General features: G+C 37.8%; 1 protein-coding gene across 12 annotated transcripts in view; it reads left to right on the top strand.

Annotated features, from left to right (window-relative positions):
* DLG2 (discs large MAGUK scaffold protein 2) overlaps positions 1 to 12,089 on the top strand; it is an 890,387-nt gene that overhangs the window by 642,228 nt on the left and 236,070 nt on the right. For 10 of the 12 annotated variants that reach the window (XM_030950072.1, XM_030950037.1, XM_030950029.1 and 7 more), the window contains one exon: positions 2,877 to 3,032. The exons of the other annotated variants lie outside the window; for them this stretch is intronic. In XM_030950072.1, coding sequence (XP_030805932.1) covers positions 2,877 to 3,032 — 156 coding nt within the window. The remainder of the gene's footprint in view (positions 1 to 2,876; positions 3,033 to 12,089) is intronic. 12 annotated transcript variants of the gene reach the window in all.

Raw genomic sequence — 12,089 nt, 5'->3', positions numbered from 1 at the left:
AGTCATTTCTATACTTGATATTTTTTATCCCAACTTTCAAATATTTTTACACTACTTAATTCATATTTACTACACCACATTGAGAGAGAAAATAAGATTATACTTGTCCTGGACACTGGATGTTATGTACTGCCTTTTTTTTTTTCCTAAATTCTTGCTTTTCTGTGCCAATAAAACATGCAGTCAGAGCCCAACTATGCAGCTGGTAGTTGTTAGCCTATGCATCTGAATAGGATAGAGGCATCCGAAGGACCAGTGCTGTCCATGCTCTCAGTGACCTTGAAGAAGTGACATCTGAAGGGAATCAGGTGGCTGTGGTGATCTCAGACCATTTCATAGGCCTTATACAAAGTGTACTCATAACTAGAATTATCTGATATCCTAAATCTTCTTCTAACCAGAGTACCAGTTTTAAAAGGATAAGAAGTATAAATTCCTTTTCTTAACCTTACGACCTCTCTCTGCAGCTCAAATACAAAGGGTATGATGTTAACTAGGTCACAATAGCACTTATATAATATCAGTGAGTACAGGACTTTATAGTCAGACTTGTTCCAGTTTCCTGTTATCTTACCACCCAGGAAGACTGAATGGAGTGAAAAATTGTTCAGAAATGTTTTAAAACATATTAACATTTGCTAAGTGTTTTAAAATTTGCTGGCCCTGGTAAGACAATTTGTTAGGACTTTGTGTTTATGCTTGAAGGACTAATTCAGTGTCAATATCTAGGTAGATGTTGCATGTTTAACTTCATTTTGCTTTTGGAGGCAGCTAGTAACTCTCAATTAACAAAGAAATTCCTCATATCTGCCCATGTCTGTGGCATGATTTGTGTCTCAGCATGAGGTTGGATGGTCACTGACTGATGACTCAGTGTAGTTTGAGCATTCACAATATATCCAAGGGCTAGCAACACTCTGATGTTGTCTACTACACGGAGAAGACAATTAACTTGAATAGAGGACACTAACAAATTTTTTATGGACTGATTGGTGTTTTAAGCCATGGAGGAATCTACAGTTTTTATTCATCTTCCTGCACTGGGGAAATATTTCTTCAATTTTCTTAGTAGGTATCATTTATATTTGATATTTGTACTTGTTCTTTCATATATTGCCTAAAAGCAAAAGTAGTTTCCAAGGGAATAAAAGGCAGTGTTGGACAACAGTGAAATAGAATAGTTTTTATCTGCTTTTTTTTTAATTGAAAGCAACAATTGATTTAGTAGATAAATTATTAAATCCATCCCTCTGGAACAAGTGAAATATACTGATAGAAAATGATTGCTACCTTAAACATTTTTAAAGGGATTTTACTAAGTGCTTGACACACAATGCTTTATAACCAAATGAGTGACAGCTTTGCTATTTTGCTATTTGGTAATCTTAAATTGCCAGTTTTTTAACTGTAAAGTTTTCCCTGGGAAATTCAGGCACAGAGAGTTCTCAAATCATGGGCAGATTGCTATGAATAATGTTACTAACATTGAGTAAGACCAGTTTTTAAGTAAAGCAGCTACTCCTTTTCCCCCAGAGGACAAACTCAGAAGCTAATAGATTCTCTGTATCTACTAGCACATCCATGACTGTAATAAATTCTGGTACCTGTGAAAGTCACAGCAAAACCCACGCCCATGTGAGGCATAGTGCAGCCGAAAGAACAAAAAAAGTTCATTAACTTCTTGGCCTCTTGATATTTTCAGGCTTCTGAAATAAGATTTCCATCTAGCTAATATTATATGACAGTGATGAAAGGCAGTGGCATACCCTGGATCTTGTGGCAGAAGCATGGATATGATAGCAATTGACCCTTGCCACTCTTTAGAGCAGAAATGTCAGGAAACAATGAGTCGAGCTTCACAGGGCCAGCAGGCACCAAGGTGTGTCCTGGGGCCAAGGCAGGGAAGTTCCAAGGTGGGAGATGCACTGTGGAAGTGGTGTGGGTTTGTTTTGCAAACTGCTCGCCGTTGGTCTCCCGCGGATCCCTGGCTGGTTGATACTAAAGGCTGCATTCCCTTCTCCCCTCTCCCAGACGGCTCCTGGCCGGGCTGTGGTAAGTATTGCCTCCCCCGGGCAGGTGGCTCGCAGCAGCAGGAGGGAAATTTTAGTTTTAAGCTCTTACTCTTTGTATCTAACCTCACAGGCTGCTGCTTGCAGCTTGGAGCAGCCCTGCAAGTGCGATTGCAGTAGCCTTGGCAGTGAGGTTAACTGTTTCAGATGCAGGCTGCATAATGAGATTTTGAAGGCTGAATCTGGAAAGAGTGCAAAGAACTCTTGAATCGCAACGAATTGCCTGCCAATGAGATGAATTGCTCGCACAGTTTCTGGCCATCAGTGTTATTCTAGAATATGGGGCACTTTGACAACAGCTCTGCTTGCAAAGTCCCAGCTCACTGGGACAGGAGTATGTTGTATTAACAAGTAATATGTACTTCATCTATATTACAAATTAATGGGTAAAATATAGTTCTTTTTTCAGGTAACAAACTTATTTTCTTCTATGCTGTACTCAAACTTAAGATCACAGAAAGCTGTGTAGATGTTAGACTTAAAAAAAAAGTAGAAATATTATTGGGGAGATGCCTCACTTTCTCAACTTCAGAGATAAGATATTCCCTTTCAGTGCCACGCTTCCCATAGAGCAGTTTTATGGTCCACTTGTATTGTGTATATTTATGTGCAACTACTTGAATGCCACACCAGTGTTATCAAACGCTAACAATTCCTTTAACAGCACACTTTACTTGTTGGAAAAGCCCCACTGAAAAGCTCTTGACAGATTTGCTATGCATGCTTTTAAAATGATTGCTGTGTTTTCTCTATATTCTCAGCAACTAATATGCACCTGACCTTTTACTCTTGTCTCTGTATCACCAGGCCTCCTGAACCTGTTTACAGCACTGTGAACAAACTGTGTGATAAACCACCTTCTCCTAGGCACTATTCCCCTGTCGAGTGTGACAAAAGCTTCCTTCTTTCAGCTCCCTACCCCCACTACCACGTAGGCCTGCTCCCTGACTCTGAGATCACCAGGTACTGCATGCGCTTCTTCCTCACCTCCTTTGTTAAAGTGCATGAACATCACTGGATTTATCTCATAGTTTGCATCTTCACCATAGATCTTTTTCTACAGCTTGTGCTTATTTTTAACCATGCTTTCACATCTGCACCACTGGGAGATACATGTTACCTTGGTATATAATTTTGGTCATCCAAAATCCAGTGATGAACACAGGCAATGTTTTGATCCATTGGAATGGTGCTCTAAAATAGGTTACATAATATGTACCACAGTTTGCAACTGAATTCAGTGTTTGTTTCTCTTTGAGTATGGAAAGTGACCAAGACTTCACTGAAAGCTGTAGTAATTTGTTTTGATTCAGTCAGTTTATTCCTTTGTTGTGCATACTTAGTTCACTGAGCATCTCTGGGTTTATAGGACAGCTGCCTAAGCCATTCAGAAGAAATAGAGCAAAAAATAATCACCTCCCTCACCAAATCATGGTTAAGAATGCATTTTAAATTCAACATTCCCTAGGCTAGCTGTGCTTTGAGAGGACAGTTAGGAAAGCCTAAAGTTATGAACATTTCCATGACTGAAATAATGGAAGATCTTTCTGTAAAACATTGTCAGTGAATGCTTCCTGATAAATATTTAATGAAGGAAAGCAGACTGCAAAATCTTACACTAGTATAACCCAGCTATTTTTCTATAGACTACAAGGATAGTAGTAAACCATTTGCAAACAATATTTGGGAGATAGAGAAAGAGTTAGGCACAATTTTTCTAGAGTGCTTCCTTTGCTAGGAAAAATTCTATCATCTTTTTTATTCTAGAACAGAAGAAAAATAATTATGTTTGGAGCTTTGATCATAGACATTTTCAACAGAAAACATTTTTCAAAGCAAAGAATAATGTGGGAAGAGCAGACGTGTAAGTGGAAAGTAAAATGGTTAATTAATGTAAGATACACTAACAGGAAAGAAACCCTGGGGGTTAGGAAGACAGCGGTTAAAGGCATTGTAATTTTATGAAATGGAAAGCTCCATTAAAAAAGAAAGAAGACAAATACTAGCAAAGAATGTTACAGATGTGGCAAAACCATGCAGAAGATGTCAGTTTATTAGAATGAAAACTGTGTCGTTTCTAGAATTTGTAAAAAGATGCTTAATCAAAGTGGTCCAAGTGATTAGTCAAGCTGTTCAGCCCAGTGCAATTTTGAGTGAAACAAGTTTGAGTGATTATTACAGTGTTTTATAAAGGTGTAAATATCTGCACAAGGGTGCCAGGCACTAACAGAGCTACCCACAATATTTTAATTTCTTTGCTAATGTTGCCTTAAATTTCATAACTGGGCAAAAAGTTGTAAAATTACTCTGATTCTTTAGGTCAAGTATAAATATGAGTAATTTAACTGTGCATGGTAATTCTTCTGAGGTTTTAGAATAAGACAGTGGAAGAGTTCATTATAGAAAGATTCTTTCAATGTTCCCCTTAGAATGAAAGGTTCCAACTTGAACTAGAAAGTTGAGTGATTGGGTTCTAGTGGATGTTGGGGCCATGGAGTTGAGTGCCTTGCTAACCACAGAGAGAGGTAGTTCATTGCTGAATGGTTGATCTCTCCAGACATGACTACTCTGGAGAGAGGTTGGGAGAAAAGATTATGTTAAGGCTGCTTCCTGCAGCCACATACTTAGTAGTCAATAATCAGTTGATCTCTGGAAGGCTCATAAAGCTAGGCCATTTTGGCATCTGAATGTACAATTCTGTACATTCTTTTGCTTTATGATTGATTGATTGAATACTTGGTCATCAGATATTTGATAGCCTGACATCAGGACTTGGAAAGCTGGGTATTATTCTACTGTGTGTGAGTTAACAATTCTCTTTAAGAACATGGTTTCATTTATCTTCATTCTACTTTGATATAGTTTTGAGCTCTAGTCCTTGTATATTTAATGAGTTTGTTTAAATCAAGAGTCCAACAAAAACTGCAAAAAGAACACAAAATATGAGAAAAGACACAATTCATGGTTAAATGCTCTGTGCTATACTTTGCTACATGCTGTTGCAGAGGCAACTGATTACTATAATTTGTAGTTCCTTCACACTGTGAAATAACATTCAGATGGAAAATATGACATTTTTCCATGTTCTCAGTACTGTCATCTTTTCCACAGGACTCTGAATAGTTGAGTGTGGAGGAAGACATTTGAAATAATATTTCAGCAAATGCCTTTGGTAAGGAAAGTGACAGCTTTACAGTGGATCATGATTCAATTTCCAAATGGACTCCGTATTCACAGTTGAAAAACAGATTTTAGAAAAGTACTCATCTCATTTTTACCCTAAAACAAGTGGCTGTTCTTCCAAGAGTACTTAATGTACACAGCCCTAAATTTCCCAAAGGCAATGTGGTTCAGGACTGTATTGTGTGGAAAATTTTGAAGAATTAATCCAGTAAAGGACCCTGTTTTAGATCCACAGCTGTGATACCATCATCTCTGTGGGAAGTTACACTAAAATATAATCTTCAAGATACTGACCAAGTATTTTGAAAAGTCCCCCTCTACTCACCTGAATTCCTTAAAGCTCTTTTGCTTCACATTAAACACTTCAATGAGCTCCAATCAAAAATAAGAATGTACTTCGCTTTCTTCATGCAGATTTCCTAGAGAGAGTTCTGCATCAGCATTTGTGAGCCTCAAGTTTGGGGAGGAAATGGCAGGGATTATTTACTTAGTAATTACAGTTATTGTTGTATCTCAGCACTCCAATATTGGGAATCTGCTGTTGATCTGCAGGAAATTCGGTTTGACAAATGACTCTTCCAGAGGAAGAGGAACATGATGCCATATTCTCCCAACTGAAATGTTTGTAAGCCAGCCAACGCCTTTCAAATTGCTGCTCCAGATAATTTGTCAGCTGCTCCTCAGATGATTGTTTTGTCAAGGCTCATTAACTTAATAGGCAGAGAATTCATAGGGCAAAGCTTTATTTGTCTAGAATAAATTCAAGTTTATAACCCTGGCTTTTATGGTGGCCTGTTAACTCCTGAGAGATTTGGAGGTCTAGAACAATGTACTTCCATTTTAGGATAAGTGTAATTAGTTTTTTCATTGAGATATCGGTTCATATGAATTGATATTAAGAGAGCTATGTCAATGTGCAACAGCTGAAAATCTGTACCATTGAAGGCAGGAGTAGAGAGAGAATTTTGGAGTAGTGAGTTTTCCTTCGAGAGCACCATGTGGGAATGGATGTGGAGTACTCATGTTCTGGCCTCTGTCATTATTGACTATTATGTCTACGAATAGAAGATTATTGGCAGTGAAAGGAAGTCAGAGCTCATAGATGTAACCCTCTTTCTACAAACCTGATATTTTATTTCAACACTGTGTGGAACAAAGTGTTCCCAGGCTTTGCACTGAGAACTTCATTGCATTCCCCTCTACAAAGACACACTTGAAAAATGCTTTGTTTTTTCCCAGAATTCACTTCCTTGTTTTCACCAAAATCTTTCTGGCCCTCTAGTTGCCAGTATACTTTTTGGTATAGGGCTGCCCTGAAACTTTTAAATTTTTGGCTTTTTTTTACTTTCTGTTTTTACTCTAGAAGTATTTGCTTTTTTAATAAGTCTCTGAACATATGATTGCTTTTTTTTTTTTTTGAGTACATGTAGGGAAGGAACTAATAGTTGGGCTTCATTTCAAGGTATTTGATGAATCAGATTATTGACAGCATTTTTTAGAATGACCTCTACTTTCTTTGAGATGGCGATTAGGGAGAGAAGATAATGTTGGCATGAGGCTCTAGGGCAGAGTCTTGGAAGAAAAGTGTGTACCTTTGCATCAGTATTCAAGGGTAACTGAGCATTGTGGAACTCTTAAAAGCCACAGGAATAAAAGTGTGCTGAAATGGATGCAGGCATATGGGTCAGGAGACTGCAGTGTCCAAAACCTTGATGTGTGACGCTGCTTCCAGTGTGTGACACTGAAGGGTCACTGTACTCCTGTGGTCTCTGCAGCCAGCCTGGTGCATGTCTACCCTAAACACTGCTGCCTGTGGTCCCCCCATGTAGTTTTAGGGATCCCTGGGATCCCTCCACAGGCCATGAGGCCACTGAGGAGGTGCTGATCACTGTTGATAGACTCTGCGAGGAAATTAAGGTAGCTGCCCTCAAAGGTGTGAATAGTGAGTCTCTCTGGTAGTCACTCTCTCATTATTAATATCTGCACAGCCTTTTCCTTCCCAGTAACCTGCTGGGAGCGAGCTTATTGTCAGAGTGATGCACATAACTGCACCTGTGTGTGGCTGCCTTCCAGGGAGGCTCTTGTCGTCTTTATTGAAATTCACACTGTACAGGAGTACTCATCGTCCCCTGTTCAATCCCATGTGTTTAATATGGGAATCATATCTCCCAAAACACATCTTGCCATGTTTTGTGGTTCTGAAATGCCTGGCAACCTGAGAATGGAGCCTATCAAACAACCAGTAAAATAGCAATGATATTATGAAATCGAGTCTTTAATTTGGCCCACATAAACACAACCACCTTTCTTGAATTTAAAAATACCTTCTCAAAATAACTTCTACTGTTTAGTTCTCTTTGTTTGCCTGGCTTTTTGGTTGGTTGTTTGGTGGGTTTTTTTTGTAGCAATTTCAAATACTAATTACAAAATGGGAAAACAGTCTGTTTAGGTCAAATGCATGTAAATACTCAAATATTTAAAACAAGAATCAGGGTACATTTGTGCTTCTTATTTTAACACCTTCAGATCAGCTTCTGCACTAATCTGCATTTTACACAACCCATCCACAGACAGCAAGCTTATATATAATGAAGTACTACTATTAAAAAAACATTGCTTAAAGACAGTGGAGGGGAATAAGTTCACAATTCTTTCTGTGGATTTTTGAACATAAAAATAGGCAATAGCAAGGTTCAGCTTATTCAGTGTCAATGAAAACAAACTAACCTTATAGTCACCAAAAAAACCTCATCTTTTGAAAATATAAGATACCTGGTTAAAATAATTCTTAGTGAAGCAGCTCCCTAGAATCATAAGGCGGAATTTTAAAAAGAGAATACTGTGGGTTTTAGTTTTGAGAAATTATTTTTAAGGCATAGTTGTACACAAATGTAGGCATTCAGAGGCACAGAGCATATACCAACCCCTAAGAAATTTGAGATTAAATTGGTCATCACAAGGGTTGGCTTGGGTGCTGATGTTCATACTGATGGGAATTGAAGCATCTTGTTGATGATTTCAGTGAGAATCAGCTATGTAAGTGCTATAGCCTTCACTCCTTGAACAACATCTTTAGCAATTCAAGCACTTCTTTAGCTCCTAGACCTCTCTAAAAATAAGCCTGGAGACCTTGACTCACTGGCAGGAGCACACATCACAGTGGGTGGCAGCCCAGATGAGTACAACTGTGTGCACATTATGCTTGACAGGGTTGTGCTGCTTCTGAAAACACCTTCAGATCTACAATATTTTATAGTTATAAGGGAAAACACAATCAGCATACACTGTGCTGATGAACTGTCTGCAACTTAAATGCAGTGTTCAACGTAGATTGTCCCTGCTTGTGAATCAGCCTCCTGAGGCCTTTAAATTATTTAAGGATCTTTGGAAATGATAGAAGTTAATTGTGGATTTTTTTTATCACTTTCATTTAACAAATTAGAAAGTCTTAACGGGAACAGTTTCCTATAATTTCTGTTTAATCCTGACTGAAGTGTTCTCTTCAAGTAAATGATCCAGCCATATAACTGTTAGGGTTAATGAAAGAAAAATGATGCTGCCTTTCAATCTCAGCTCTCATGCTATTTTGTGTGAGTGAGTCTCTGACCCTAATAAGCACAAACATTCCCATAAACTCACTTAAGTGCTTTCCTTTTTTTCATGAGGAGTCTTCTATTTTGGACACTATTAATTAAAATTGCTAGGAAGATGCAATTTTCAAAAACTCAGAGAGATGCTTGCAGGAGAATCTTAACCTGTGAAGGCATAAAACCTCTACAGTTCAAGTGTTTAATTATGTGAAGTTGCAGAAGCCTTTCAGGTTTAGATGCAGTGCTTCAGGTTAGAGCTGCTGGGCTTTATTTGCAGTTGTGCTGCTGCCTAATTTTCTTCAGTTGAGCAAGTAATTTAATTCTATTTGCTTTGCTTTGTCAGTAAAATAATCCTCTCAGTTATATTAAGAATAATAACTACTATAGTTAAACAGACTAGAATAAAAATTTTAAAAGAGAAAAATTAAGGTATTTGTTCTGCTCTGTCATTTGGGAAATGTTCCGTATTTTTTTAATATGGTTTGATTTTCAGAGATAATGTGCTTTCTTGTGTTACAGATCTCCTTTTGTTCACAGTCTGCACCCATGAAAATTAAACTGTATATCCTTAGCTCATAAAATGGACAGAAATATTAATTCAGTTCAGTTAAGTAGCAGTATTTTCTTTACTATGTCTTTACAGAAGAAAAAAAGACAGTTCTCAGTAAGAAAACATCTTTAAATCACTAGTATTAAAATCTTCCTGCTGTTTTGATTACAAGCAGAGCTACAAGGAGACATCTGTGAACAAAGGAAAGATGTCTCCTTCCTTTCCATGCCTGTCAGCAAGTTCTGAGTCTCAGTCTCTAAGTCAGTCACAGAAAATGCTCCCAAAGTATCAAAAGTCAGTCTCTATGTATTTTTTCTGGATTAATGGTGAAGACTAGAACCAGGAGACTAGACAAGTGTCAGGCTATTTTTAATGGTTTTGTGCCCAAGGATTTTGTCCAGGGCATTCAGTCACCGGGCATGGGGAACTTGTGGTGGAGCATGACCCTCCAAATTGAAGTTGTGCCTGATGTCTCAGCCTCAGAGGCTGCCATTCACCACTAAGGCTGGCTACAGCACTGGCTGCCTAAACACAAGGCATGAAAATAATCCCATGAAAACCCAGCGAGTTCCTAACCCAGTTCACACAACAACTTTCTTGTTTGAAATCGTCATTTCTGTGAGATATGTTATTGTTTTCAATGTACATAAGCAGCCTCTCAAACATGTCATTCTGCTCTCTGAAAATCACCTTGAAACAGTCCTTCCAAAATGACAGAGTACTAAACCTCCAAATACAATGTTCAAATTCTTCTGAGTGTGGGGAGAAATTCAAACCCATATATTGGTTCCCTTTCTGGTTCAAGTATATTCAGAATAAATGACAAAAATTTATCAGAAAGTGTCACTCTGCTAAGGAGTGCTGCAGTAACAAGCTACTGGAGCCATTCACTATTTCAGACTTTGTCCACAGTGACAATTATTACCTGACAACTGTCTAAAGGCCACTGTGAGAAATAGGTTTGGAGATTTCAGTTTCATTCCTGTGGACAAGTTTCCACATCATAAAAATCATCACTCCATCTGTCACAGTAATTGCTAGAGTCTTGGCTCATCAGAAAAACCAAGAATAAATTTAACCTAGAGAACAAATTACTTTTTTACCCCATGAGAGAGTTCTTTGAGCTTAGAAATTAAATATTACTGTGGAGGCAGGCTAGATAAAGCTATGCTGTGGCTCCCTGTGCTGTGCCTATTGGGAGAAGAATAGTTTCCAGGGTTGTAACTGCACAGAAAAGAGCAGGAAAGCTTTCTGGTCAGAGCAAAGAGCTGGAAACTGAGAAATCTACCTGTGCTACTGACAGGCTGTATGACCTTGGAAAATTAAAACTTTTTCAATTTTGTCCAATTGTGAAATGGGTGGCAAGTGTCTACAGACACCCCCAGCAGCCCTTGGGGTTAAAAGATATTTCTAGCAGGTGGAGATATGCAAGAATTTCTGCACTACATAGAAAAAGAGTGATCATTTAGTATTAAACAGAGTGAAAGAAGGCATGGTGGAAAGCGGTGGGACCTCTTGTTACAGCAGTGTAGTTTGTCAGGGAAACACAAGAGAATTGTAACAGTAATAATCATCCTTCCCTCAGTCTTGGTTTGCATTGCAGTTATCCCAGTGGAATAATGTAGTGCTGGCTCAGGCACCCAGATTGTGTTGTATTTACTTACCACCATTTATTTTTGTTGAAATAAGCTCTATATGTAGATATTTTTCAAATATGTCCAGTTCTGTTCATTTTGTCAAGTCAAATAAGGTCTAACTTTGCCCCAGGATATATCTATTAAAATGTTTGTGCAGAAATCAGGAGGAAGAAGTCTCTGAGTCTATGTTAGGCCAGTGATACTACATTGGAGGACAATGTTTTGGGAGGCTTTTGCAAAATTGAATGAGTTGTTTCAATTAGATCCTCCTCTCTTGTAGATGGTAATTTCACTTTACATCTTCAGTCCAAAAAGTATGAAATACTAATTAATGGAATAGCCAGAAACAGAAAATTACTAACTTTAAGAAAACTCTAGATGTGATGGGATCCACGTCCTGAGTCTATGCTAAAATTTCTACATGATTTTGTTTTCCTTTTCTATTTTTTTCGCCACTGTCAAAACATACAAGTACCTTTATGTGTCTATAAGGATAATAACTATTTCCCATTATAAAGGGAAAATTGATTTTAGTAACCAAAGGTTGAAACACAGAGGTCACATTTTCTGCCATTTCTTTGTTTGTAAAAGGCCATGCAACCATCATTAAGAGAAATGTGATGAAATCTATTGTTTATTTCTCATATTACTGCAGAAATAGTTATTGATCAGTACTCTTTACATTTCCTGTTTCAAAAAAAGCATTTGTTGCTCTTTGAAAATATTGATTATATAACTGGAAGAGTCTACAGAGACTTCAGAGTGATACAAGTAATGAAAACCGTAACACTCAAAACTTTAGCGTGTTGAAATTTTGTTTAAATTTTAACTGGACTGAAAGTCTCAACATAACTTTGGGGAGTTGTTGTAAGTTGTTCCATGATCCAGTCTGACAATACAAATACTACAAACGAGTTTATCAAAATGGGGAAAACAGCAGAGAAGAAAACAAGAAATTGTGGAAATATAAACTCCCCTTTACCTATATAGTACATTTATGTACATGTGCTACAGTTAGGAAGTTGTTTTTAAATGCCGTCTGAATAAATATCATCCTTAT

Source organism: Camarhynchus parvulus, chromosome 1 (genome assembly GCF_901933205.1).
Source record: "Camarhynchus parvulus chromosome 1, STF_HiC, whole genome shotgun sequence".
NCBI classification, from domain to species: Eukaryota; Metazoa; Chordata; class Aves; order Passeriformes; family Thraupidae; genus Camarhynchus; species Camarhynchus parvulus.
The sequence above is the reverse complement of the archived record's forward strand: the minus strand, read 5'-3'. Positions and strand labels throughout refer to the sequence as shown.